We start from the raw sequence: 12757 nt of genomic DNA, 5'->3' as shown, positions 1-12757 counted from the left end.
ATAAATGGATTATTTCCTTACAAAATTATTATTAATGATGAATTATGTATTTTTCCTTTCATTTCTGCCAGCTTTTGTTCTACATATTTTGGAGGTACATTCTTTTTTTTTTTTTTTAGTTGTAGATGGACACAATATCTTTATTTATTTATTTTACATGGTGCTGAGGATTGAACCCAGTGCCTCACACATTCAAGTCAAGCACTCAACCACTGAGCTACGACCCCAGCCCCTGGAGGTCAATTCTTATATAACTTTTATAATGGTTATATTTTCTAGATGTATTAACCCTTATCAAAATGCTTCCAGCAGTAATTCCTTATTTTGTCTGACATTACTATAACCACTGCAGATCTCTTTTGGTTACTTATCTACTCAGCATATACTGTTTTTTTTTTTTCAAACTACTTCAGTCTTAGGTAGGTCTCTTGTAGGTGACATGAAGTAGGATTTCACTGTTTATTCAGTCTAGTAAATCTACCTTTAAATGGAGGTGCTTAGTCTATTTATATTTATAGTTACTGTCATAATTAGACTTTCTTTTACCTTTCCTTGGTAGGTATTCTGGTGATTGAACCTATGACCTCATACATGCTAAGCAGCACTCTACCACTGAGCTAGAAAAACTCTTAGCTCCTGTTTTGCCATTTTATTTTTTGGTACAGGAGATTTAATCCAGGACACTTTAGCATTGAAATACATCCCCTTTATCACTGAGACATTATTTTGAGACAGGGTCTTGCTAAGTTGCTGAAACTGGCCTTGATCTTGCAATCCCCCTTCCTCAGCCTCCCAAGTTGCTGGAATTACAGGTGTGTCACCATGCCCAGGTCTCTTTTGCCATTTGAATAGTTGTCTTCTATATGTGTACTTTTTATTCCAATGAAGTAATGGAATCACAATTTAAGTTTATGTAAATGCCAATATATTTGAAAACTATTCAAATGAAAACTCAATAAAGAATACGTACAAGTTCAGAAAAACTAAATGACTCATACTTCTATCATTCAAATATAATTTAATATTGTGATATACTTTCTACTAGGCTTTTAAAAAGTGTTTACAATTCATAAATTTGTGCCTTTGTTTACAGAGTTTATATATTATGTATATACCTATGCATATATTCATCTTATACATTCTGCCATATGCATTTTCCAACCAAAGAAGTGCCATCACTAACAAAAGCGATACTTACAGTGATTCTCTCAGAAGTTATAGGGAAAGCATTTTCTTTTTTGTTTGGATTCACCTATAAAATGACTGGACCTTGTGTCTTGGGACAGTGATGTGTTGTACACTTTTTTAGTATAGATTATGTATGTGTGCATATAATATCACATGATGTCAACCTTATTGATTTTGTGGTATTCAATCCTTTTCAGGCTCGTGCATTAATGTTTGAAGGTGCCTTTGCTAACTTCCTTAAATAGTTCCATGAAATTTTGTTTTATGTGGTTAAATGTACACAAGTTCGTGACTATGTCTTCTTAGTAGATAGTTCCTTTTATGATTATGACATATTTATTCCCATCAATCCTTCCTGCCTTACATTTTATATTAGATAAGCAATATTTTGATTAATATTTTATTGATACATAGTTCTTTCAAAATTCTTTCCCCAAACTCTTAAAATGTTTTAATCGTATATTTTGCAAAGAGAACATAGCTACTTAAAAAAAGAATCTAATTTGAATTTTTTTTTTTTTATTTGTACTAGGGATTGAACCCAAGGGTACTCAATCGATGAGCCACATCCCCAGCCCTATTTTGTATTTTTATTTGGAGAGAGGGTCTCACTGAGTTGCTTAACACAGCTCCATTGCTGAACTGGCTTTGAAATTGCGATATTCCTGCCTCAGCCTCCCAAGCTACTGGGGATTACAGGCTTGTGTAGCCAAGCCTGCTATGTTTCTTGTTTTTTTTTTTTTTTTTTTTTTTTTAATATACAGTTCTAATCCATTTACATTTACTGTGATAAATTAACTGCCTTTTTTTTTTCTTGCCTACTAATCCATTTACTATCCATTTACTAAGTTTTCTCTAGGTTTTTTTTTTTTCCCTTTTATAGGTTTGGAAGTTACACATTTTACTCTCTTATTTCTGTATCTTTAAATGTTTTACATGCACATTAGAAAATTGTTGTATTCAAGGCTCTCTAATCTTTTAAATAGCCTTTCTATCATAGGATGATTCACTAATTATAGATCCTACCTTCTTGGTACAGAAGTCAGAAGTGAAATTTCCTGCTTCTCTTGCAGCTAGGATGTAGGCCTGTGATTCAGGCTCTTCTAACTAGAAGTACCCACTGAAATGTGATCCTGATGCTGACGTTAAGAGCAAATGAAGACAAGCGGAACCCCTGACATTTGGTGCTTGGTGGGTACAGCAGCATTTTATAAGAACAGTTCTTACACAGTTTGTGGCACTTTTTCAAGCTTAGCCTAAGCTGGTTTTTTTTTTTTTTTTTTTAGTTTTCCCAATGATTCTGCAAGCTGTTATCATTTTAAGAAATTCCTGCATGGATTCTTTTTTTTTTTTTTAATATTTATTTATTTCTTTAGTTATCGGCAGACAACATCTTTGTTGGTATGTGGTGCTGAGGATCGAACCTGGGGCCGCACGCATGCCAGACGAGCGCGCTACCGCCTGAGCCACATCCCCAGCCCCCTGCATGGATTCTTAACCAATATAATGTCTTGTCAAAAATCTAAAGTCAGAATATTTCACTTCATCTGAACAAAAGTTTAAAATACTTTAATTCTGAACTGCCTCTTACCAAATCTACTATATTTCAAAGGCTCATATTTTAATTTCACCTAGTTTTAAAATTCCAAAATGCTATCACTTAAATACTACTGATTTACACTGACCAAGATATTTCCTAAATCATCTGTTTATCCTTTTCCCAACTTACTTCTTTCTTCTGGACTTAGCTTTTCTCTGTTGGAGTATATTCTTTAAGACTTTGATGAGCATTTTTGAGTCTAAATTATGAAAACATGCTTAATTTGTCTTTTCCCATGAAAGACTGTTTAGCTAGTTATAGAATTCTAGTTTCTCAGGTAAGTCTCTCAATACTTTAGGGATATTTTCCATCACCTTTTGTCATCAAATGTTGCTGATAAATCTGCTGACCAGATGACTGTCATTCTTTTTAGGGGAATCTGACTTTTCTTAGTAGTAACCTTTAATATTTTCTTAGTGTATTTGACATGTTCTAACTTCACTACTATCTGCAGTGCTTTTTAAAAATTTATTCCTATTGAGACATAGTTTCTACCTTTTATCTGATAACTCATATTTTTCAAGTCTGAAAAACTTACAGAATTATCTATGTGGATATTGCCTTTCCTTCATTCACTATATTCTCTCCTCCATAAACTCTTTAGATATATGCTGTGTCTTCTAATGATATCCTCTAAGATCTCTGAACTCAGCCTTGCTGCTTTGGCAGTCAAGTGTATGAATTTTTTTTTTTTTTTTTTTGTATTTTAGGCTCTTCATAAAGATCATTTTTATAAGAAAGGGATTATCTGGCTCAAAACCCCTCAACAGTTGTTCTGTCTTTTACCATATAAGTTGTTCTTTTGACTGTCAAGTACCTCATACATAAGGGTCCTGCCATTTATTAGCTGGATAATCCTGGGCTCACTTAAATTCTTTGGACCCCATTTTCCCAACATAGAGAGATTAATGACAAATTTACATGAGGTAAAGCATACAAGGTACAGATTAAGTGTCCAACATCTGTTAGTGCAGTAAATAAAATTTGGTGTGGTTGCTTATCTCACAGAAATTTCCCTGGTGGTCACATCTGTATTTGTCATTCATTTCAGTTATGAATTCTGAAAGAAGGCTACCATTACTTCCAAGATCTGGCAGTAATGATTGGCTGAGGAACTGGCATACAGATCTAGATCAACCAATCAGCTACTTGTTGAGACTTGATAGGAATACTGGCTCTTTTATGACTTCAGACTATTTAATGTATGAGCAGAGTTGCTGTTTTTTAGTATAGGAGAATAAAAGTAACATGTAGAAAAAAGGGAGAGATAAAGGAGAAAAAAAATTAGTGACATCATTTAAATACCTAGCACCATTGACTTCCATGTTGCACTTTGCAGTAATGTAGATTCCTTTAATACTTAGATATGTTATAATAAGCAGGAATAATCTAATAATAAAAAATTACCAGAATTTGAACATGAATCTTATTTCATTTTATTGATCAATTATATAGGTTTTTTATTTCTATTTTCCAGAGTAGTTGTTACCCTCCTACAAGCCATGGAAATATAGTTGCTGCAATACTAATATGAAATTTGAACAGTCCCTCAGAGTTACCAGTCTTACATATCATTATCTTGATTGTGTGAGATGAGTAGGCCAGGTAATAAGCTTAATTCTTGACAAATGGTGACACTGAAACAGAGAGAAGTTAAACAATGTTCAAGGTGAAGAAGGGTGAAAACCCAGTTAGATCTAAAGCATCCTCATCCTCTGTCAGGACAGCTCATAACTACCATGATGCAGAGATAGTGCATATTTTCATTAATTACTGTTAATTAGAAATTTTCAGAAGAGTACTGAAAAGTTTCATTAGCTCAATCACAAAACCTATTAAAATTTATATTCAGTCTATATTTTAAATTTATACTCTCAGAAACACTTGTGTTCCTAAAAGTCAATCTTTGCCATGCTCCTAATCAAGTTCCTGTTGCACTTTTAAATTCTGGAACTTTAACCCAGAGAATACTGGAGTTGGGGGTGTGTTTATGTATGTATTAATTCCTGGCTTAACATCCAGTGTCTAAGCTTATGTATAATTGTGGGTGAATTCTTATACCTTCTAAGGTAGAATTCTATTGGATACAGCACATGGGTAATTATTTACAAAAGTGACTTGTAATCACAAACTACTCTATTAACATTGTTACAATACTTTTGTTTTGGAGAACACAAATGCTTTCACAACAATAATTCATTCACCTTCACTGAATTGATAAGTAGAGGTTGGGTGACAAATAGTATTTTATCTGCCAGAATTGGCAAAGTAAAGGAGAAAGGAGTTAGGTATGCAAAGCAAGAGCCATTTGACTTTCTTTTTAGCTTCATCATAATGGTAACATTGCAGTTAAGAGAATTCCTCCATTTTATTTAGGAAATATCTATGATGAAGAATGTAATTTCAGAAAAATTGTTTCAACAGAGTCATGACATGGATATATCAAAGAATAATGAAAGGATTGTACTACTAATCATTGGTGCTTTTAATTGTGTACTCTAATATTTTCAATTTTTATGGGGCTAAAGTTTATTTTTAAGTGCATCATTACAATAAACGGACAGTCCTGGTATAGGTCCTCATTTCTCTAGATTGCCATTAGGCTCAAATTGATCCTCTAAATAAAGTCTGTCCCAAGAGACACAAGTAATGTAGGGAAAAAGGGGAGTTTTAGAAACCAAGCCTGACGTCACACTTTTGTGTTCTAACCATCTGTACCTTTTTAAACTAGGGGCTGGAGCCGCTCAGGCGGAGAGACACAGGCGCACAACAATCTTCTCCCACACAAGCCTGGAATGGCAACTGTGTGGCTGCCTAAGAAAGAAAAGCCGTTTCAGAGCTGTGGGGTGGCGTGGGGGTGTGTGGCAGGGTAAGAGAGTCATTCCTCTTCTCCATCCAAGGATGCTATTTATTGGAAATCCTACCCATCTCCCCTCCACCACCACCCTTTAAATTGATTTCTCTCGAGTAGGAGGCAAAACCGTTTTGATGTGAAAGAAGAAAGGAAAAAATATGCAAGACTGGCAGGGAAGCTTTGAGGAGGAGAATCGCAAGCAGCATTGCTTTGGATATTGGGTCTGCGGGCAGAAAAAGGGTTCCGGCGTCCACAACCTGTTCGGCTTTAAAGACGACGCCCTTCCGTTTAGCGTGCTAACCCCCTCCCCTCACTCGCTCCGTCCACCGCCGCTGAGAGGGTAGCAGCCACCCGGTGGCCACCTCTCCCCCCACTCCCTTGGCTCCTTCATCTTCCACAAACTCAAAAGGCGCATTCTCACTGTCCTTCTACATTGCGAGCCCGGCTCACCCCTCTCCCCTCGCAGCTCCCCCCAGGTGCCCCTCTCTCACACGGTTTCCGGCCCCTCACCAGGATCCTCAATCCTCCCCAGGTCTAGGGAAGCGTCTCCACTCAGGTTCCACGTGCAAATCCTAGGTTGTTACCCCGCTTTTTAGTTTCCCCCACCTCCAGCCACGGGCTCCGCCCACCCTGCCTGGGGCGCGCGCCCAGACGCCGGGACACCTGGCCACCCCTCCCCCGGCCCCGCTCTCCTCCCGACTCCCCCGCCCCAAGCACCGCAGCTCGGCGCCCACCCCTCGCTGCTTCCTCCTCTTCACCCCCTCCCTTCGCAGGAGGCAAGGACTGGGGAGGGGGGGGGCAGAGGGAGCGCGGCGGCGTGGCCAATGGGCGCACGGCTTACTCTGGCCTCTCCCCCGCGTGGCCGCCAATCGCGGCGGGCGGTGGTGGTGATATTGTGGAGTGGAGTTTGGATGCCGCCGCTGCCGCGGGCTGGAGCGGCGCGGCGGCGGGGGCTGCCAGGGTATTTCGGGAAGGGGGCGTGAGGAGGCGGTGGCGGCAGTGGCGGGGACTGCGTGTGGAAGCAGCTCAAGGAGAGAGAAAGAAAGGAAGGAAGAGGGCGGGGAGTGCTCTGAGGAGGAGGCGGGACGGCCAAGCTCCTCACCTCTCGGCGGCGGCGGGTGTCCGGGGAGGCGGTGCCGCCCCCTGCCCGCGGTCTCTTCAGCGCAACCGGTCGCCGACCCGCTGGCATCGGGCAGCGGCCGAAGCTACTGGGGCGGGAGCAGTGGGCCGGGCGGAGGCTGGAGTGGGCGCGGAGGCGACCGCCATGGCGTTTCTCAAACTCCGCGACCAGGTAGGTGAGGGGCGGCAGGGCGGGATCGCGCCGCTTGGGGAGGAAGGGAAAGAGGCGGGCCAGAGGTGTGGGCCGCCAGGGCGCCCGCTCGGCAGTGTTGCTGCGAGGGAAGCCGGGTCCTGGGCCGGGGACAAGCGCGAGGCTGCGGGCTGGGTCCGCGAGCGACTTGCTTGTCAGGGTAGCTCGGGCCCTGGTAAGCCCACGTGCCGCCCAGGGTCTCGCCGCCGCGAGAGAGGGGCGGGTTCCGCGCTCGCCGCCCTCGCGTCGGGCGCGCTGCCGGGTAGGCGCCTCCTCTTGCCTGCCAGGTGAGGCTCGGGCCTAACAGGTGGCTTTCCCCTGCCAGGCTGTAGCTGTGCTGGCGGCCGTGACCTGGGGTCACGACCTTGCTCTCCTGTTGGCTTCGTGGTATAGTTGGAGACATTTACTCTCTCCGGGAAAGAAAAAAAAAAAAAAAACTGGTTGATTCAGCTAGGGACTAGTTGGTGTGTAAGTCCCCAGACTTGTTTTCTTTTGACATTTTGTGCACCATCTTGGTTACTTTTCTTGACTTAGGAAGAGCTGATTTAATACCCGAAGTGCCAGAGACACTTGGGGACTGAAAAGTACTTTGTGTCTAGGAATGAAATCGCAACTATACCTAAAAGATTAGTACACCTAAAAACCTGGGAAGAGATGCGGACGTTTTCTGATATTTGTATCTGTCTTTTTTAAGGAAATGGAAAATTAACACGTGAAATTTACTGAGTCGCGGGAACTTAATGATGCTGAAAACTTATTTTTGCTATTTGTTTTTCTGAACAGAAGATATTGAACAGATTTGAAGGGAAAGTAACTTGCATACGTTGGGAAACTGTTCTGAAAGTGAGTACCCCTTTTTACAGAAACAATGGGGTCTCTTAGCAAATAGCATACCTTAAATTATGAATACAGTTAATACCGTGACTTCTCACTTCCAAAGTGATTTTATCTTTGGAGTAATGACTGGCCCTATGTATCATTTTGCATCAGGAGAGCTTTAGCTGGTGTTAATAACATCAGGGCAAGATGTTTTGAGAAACTGTTTAAAATTTATACTTTTGTGTTTCAAAATATTAAAAGTCACTGTCCAGTATGTTAACCACTAATAACATGTGGCAACTTAAATTTAACTAAAATAACTGAGTTCCATAGTTATGCTATTCATATCTCAAAAGCTCAACCATACTAGCTATTGATTATTATATTGAACAGGACAGGTAAAGAACACTTAGGGTGTTTCACAATGTTTTATTGTTTACCTATTAATAACAGGTAAAGCACAGTTAAAGTATAAACCTTATCTAATTCCCCTACAGTCAGTGCACATTATACTCTTAACCTAGACTTTGAGTTTCATTCTATTTTCTACTAACTTTTATCAATTTAGTGGGATTTTGTGCTTTCATTTCTATTTCTAGTCCTTTGCTTTTGAAAGTTATTTTTGTGCTGTAGATTATTGTGTGCACTAGGAATGCAGTGGACTTTTAGGAGGACATCCTCTTATTTGCCATAAGATTTAAGCAGAAACAGGATTTCAGTTGGAAATGAAGTTGCATCTTTGCACTTGAGTATTTAGAAATTACAATTATAGAGCAGTTGTGATACTATTCCAGTTTTACTTACAGTGGTGATACTGTTCTTTAAAATATAATCTGTAAATTTGAGAATACTTGGACAAGTTAATTAAATGGGATGACCGGGAGAAAATAGAGAGGTTTATCTCTATCCTATCTGGTTTCTCTTTTGAAAGATTTTGAGAAATGAGTTTGTTTTGCCTGGTTTAAAGGGAATAGCTGTTTCTAGCAATATCTTAATGTTGATATTTTATTAACTGTTAGAAGTGAGAATAAAAATGAAATGGAATGCAAATACTCTTAACTTTTCCCATCTGCAGGAAAAGCAGTTCAGCTAGATGAATTACTTTATTTGGAGGAAAGGAGGAGAAGATCTGGATAAGTACACAGAATTTTAAACGTGGAAGGTACTTGATACAGCTTCTATCTCAAAAGCTTTATATACACTTGAGATAGGAAGTAGTAGAATCTGCTTTTCTAGGTCTGTTTTATTATTCACCTTGTATTTTGTTTTCTTTTGGCTCGTAAAACATTGTTTAATACATAGAAGCTGCAAGTGGGGAAGAGTTTTCTTTGTGCAGGGAAGCCTTAGTTCTTAAATATGAAACAAATGAGTAAATAAAGGAGTTCTCCTGTCCATTCAATTTGAATTAAAACAGTATTCTCTCATTTTATGTTGACACATAATGGGTATAAGAAGTAATTACTGTCCTACTTTCTGTTTACCTGTAGATGGAAATAATTTTTATTTGTAAATAAAATGAAAATAATTTGTTTTCTGTCTGTAGGAGTTAGGCACATGATTTTTTTCCCCCTGAATTATTTCACTTTGGTTTATACAACATGAATTAAGATTCAAATGTAGGGTGTTGTTTCATTAGGTGTCACTGTCATAATTTTTATTTTTTCAATTAGTAAAAAATATTCATACATGATTACATTGAAATTTTCAGCAGTAATAAGAATAGTAGAAGGTTTTTGTTTAGATTAGGGATCACAAACTCCCAAACTGGGAAACTAAATGACAGCTAACATTTGGCTTTATTTAGTATTTAGAAGAAAATGATGAATGGTAGAGATGATGGCCATGGGGATCAAGTATGTTAGTTGCTGCTCTGCTCCAGGCCTTTGTTGCTCTGCAGGTGTAATAGTAGTTTTAGAATGCAAATTTTTTAAGAAGCCAGTAATCCAAATTGTTATGCAAAATCTGTAAATGTTGGCAAGTTGATAACCACCAATGGCAGTCAATTCTATGATTCAAAAAAGGGGCCAGTAAGAACTAGTTTGTAACTGCTAATTTAGTTCAGTTGGAGAAAACAAACTACAAAATAAGATTCCTATTAAAAACAGTTTTCAGGGCTGGGGAATGTAGCTCAGTGGTAGAGTACTTGCCTAGGATGTATGAGACATTGGGTTCAATCTCAGCACCAAAAAAAAAAAAAAAAAAAAAGTTAAAAACAGTTTAAAATAGGAAGCCAAGCATGGTGGTGCCCTCCTGTAATCCCAGTGGTTCAGAGGGCTGAAGAAGGAGTTTCACAAGTTCAAAATCAGTTTTAGCAATTTAGCGAGGCCCTAAGCAATTTAGCAAGAACCTGTTTCTAAAAATAACTAGTCAGTCAAGGTAGCACACAACTGTAATCCCAGTAGCAGCTCCAGAGGCTGATGCAGGAGGATCAGGAGTTCAAAGCCAGCCTCAGCAAGGGCGAGGCACTAAACAACTCAGTGAAACCCTGTCTCTAAATAAAATACAAAATAGGGCTGGGGATGTGGCTCCGTGGTTGAGTGCCCCTGAGTTCAATCCCTGGAACCCCCCCCCAAAAAATATAAAATGGCAACATGATCATAAATTTTTTTTTCCTTCTTTGTAATGCCTGTGATTGAACCCAGGACTTTGTGCATGCTAAGCAAGTGTTCTACCACTGAGCTACACTCCCACCCCCATTCGTAAACTTTTGTATCATATTTGAAGAGTTCTTTTTAAAAAATTCCTGTATATGTCTTTTTACTTACAGCATATATGTGTAATCTTAGTATTTATTTCTGTTTTCACAGTTTGTTTTAAATCTGGAGTTAAACTTTGTTTGTAGTAGTACTAAAGGATTATAGCTTTTTTTTTTAATATTTATTTTTTTTAGTTTTCGGCGGACACAACATCTTTGTATGTGGTGCTGAGGATCGAACCCGGGCCGCACGCATGTCAGGCGAGCGGGCTACCGCTTGAGCCACATCCCCAGCCTGCTTTTTTTTTTTTAAGGTGGGGGGAGAGAATATTTTTTAATATTTATTTTTCAATTTTCGGTGGACACAACATCTTTATTTTATTTTATGTGGTGCTGAGGATCGAACCCAGTGCCCCGCACATGCCAGGCGAGCCCCTATAGCTTTTTTTTTTTTTTTTTTGGATTCTTTTGCCCATTTGTATATAGTAAGTAGATTTCTTGAAGTCTTGTTTTTCCCCATTAAAATTTTTTTGATTGCTGCATAAAGTACATGTTTATGGAAATACAGTGTGACATTTCGGTATATAGTACAATGTATAATGATTATGTCAAGGTGGTTGTGTAGCATTCATTCACCTTAAATATTTGTCATTTCCTTGTGTTGGGAACATTCAGAATCTTCTCTCTTATTGGTTGTAGAAATATAGAGTTGTATATTTCATTTTGCTATAGAAATATATGATTTATTATTGTCAACCTTAGCATACTGTTATGTAGCTTTAGGAGTCATTTCTCCTATCAAACTGTACTCCTGTACCTGTTAACCATCCCTTATCACCTCCCTTGCTTTCCAGTCTCTAGTAATTACTGTTCTCTCTAATCAAATCAGCTTTTTAAGCTTTCATGTAAGTGAGAATATGCAATATTTGTCTTTCATTTGATTTTGTGTGTGTGTGTGTGTGTGTGTGTAGGAGCCATCTTTGTGTGTTCCCTTCTAGATTTGGTTATTATGTGAGGATTCTTTATATGTTGATGGTGTTTTTGTTTTGAACAGGGTTGACATATATCAGTGAGTAAATGTTGAATGAATGAAAATAGTAATTTAAGCATGATTTTGGATAGTAAAAAGTTCTCACATGATCAGGTACTTGCTAAGAGTGGAGACTTGTTTGACCTTTCAGTAAGGTGGCAGAGAGAAAGAAAAAAAAACTTGAGAAATCTTACTAGATTTATAGAATGCATGAAATGCTTGAAGAACACTGGTGCCCACCTATTTATCAAGTATCTCCCTGCTTTGTGCTAGAGACTGTGCAGGGTCTAAAGAAAAAGCAGCTACCATCTCTACCTGTAGGGGGTCTTATGGCTAGAAGAGGAGAAAGACATACATAAATATAGGGTGTAAGAGATATTTCAGATGAAAAGGTTTGTCGAATTGAAGGAAAACATGGAGCCTGTTATTTGAAAGTGTTGATGAACAAACAGTTCAAAAGTAAGTACCTTGTTTTAGTCTGCTTTTTTGCTGCTGTGACCAAAAGATTGACAAGAACAATTTTAGAAGAGGAAAAGTTTATTTGGAGCTCATGGTTTCAGGGGGTCTCAATTCATAGATGGCTGACTTCATTCCTCAGGGTCTGAGATAAGGCAGAACATCGTGGTGTTCTTCCTAGTGCCACTTCCTGAACTGCCTTCCTCTATCAGGTAGAGGTAGAGGAAGGCAGTTCAGGAAATGGCACTAGGAAAGCAGAGAGAGAGACCTGTGCAACTGGAACAAAATATAAACCAAAAAGCACACCCCCAGTGACCCACCCCCTTCAGCCACATCCTACCTGCCTACAGTGACCACCCAATTAGTGGATTAACACACTGATTATGTTAAGGCTCTCATAACCCAATCATTTCACCTCTAAACTTTCTTACATTGTCTTACACATGAGCTTTTGGGGGATACCTCGTATCTAAACCATAACATTCCTCCTGTTTTCTCACTTTTTGGATATCTTGTTTATATAATACAGATTATAACCTGGTGGGCTCCATAACTGATGGGGATTACATGTTTTAGAATTCAGAAAGTATCAGTTGTAGGGAGAGAAATCTTGTGGCAAAGGAGAGAGATTTTAGGTTCACCAGAAGGATTTGACAATATTGAAAGCAAACGGTTGTACTTGAAAGCAACCAGAGGGAACTGTGAAGTTAAGCCAGAAAAGAGGATGGTAACCTGTTTTTTGGGTAATGAGGATATAGTCCTGACTAGTATAATTGAATGGATGGGACTTACATTATCTCAGTACT

The 12757-nt window shown here is 39.1% G+C and overlaps 1 protein-coding gene and 1 long non-coding RNA gene across 6 annotated transcripts in view; one reads left to right on the top strand and one right to left on the bottom strand.

The window, feature by feature from the left end:
• Positions 1-4249: 4249 nt before the first annotated feature.
• LOC113182589 (uncharacterized) lies at positions 4250-6253 on the bottom strand. The gene is made up of 3 exons (XR_003300763.1): positions 6153-6253; positions 5507-5602; positions 4250-4425 (listed from the first exon to the last, which is right to left on the bottom strand). It is a non-coding gene; the product is annotated as an uncharacterized LOC113182589 (long non-coding RNA).
• Positions 6254-6553: 300 nt separating this feature from the next.
• Ankrd28 (ankyrin repeat domain 28) overlaps positions 6554-12757 on the top strand; it is a 176469-nt gene continuing 170265 nt past the window's right edge. For 2 of the 5 annotated variants that reach the window (XM_026388531.2, XM_026388533.2), the window contains exon 1: positions 6554-6933. In XM_026388531.2, coding sequence (XP_026244316.1) covers positions 6907-6933 — 27 coding nt within the window. In that variant the 5' untranslated portion in view covers positions 6554-6906. Of the gene's footprint in view, positions 6934-7734; positions 7795-8845; positions 8933-12757 lie in introns of those variants that run through there. The other 3 variants (XM_026388530.2, XM_026388532.2, XM_077796232.1) reach the window with 3 other exon arrangements.

Source organism: Urocitellus parryii, chromosome 3 (genome assembly GCF_045843805.1).
Source record: "Urocitellus parryii isolate mUroPar1 chromosome 3, mUroPar1.hap1, whole genome shotgun sequence".
Lineage (NCBI taxonomy): Eukaryota > Metazoa > Chordata > Mammalia > Rodentia > Sciuridae > Urocitellus > Urocitellus parryii.
The sequence above is the reverse complement of the archived record's forward strand: the minus strand, read 5'-3'. Positions and strand labels throughout refer to the sequence as shown.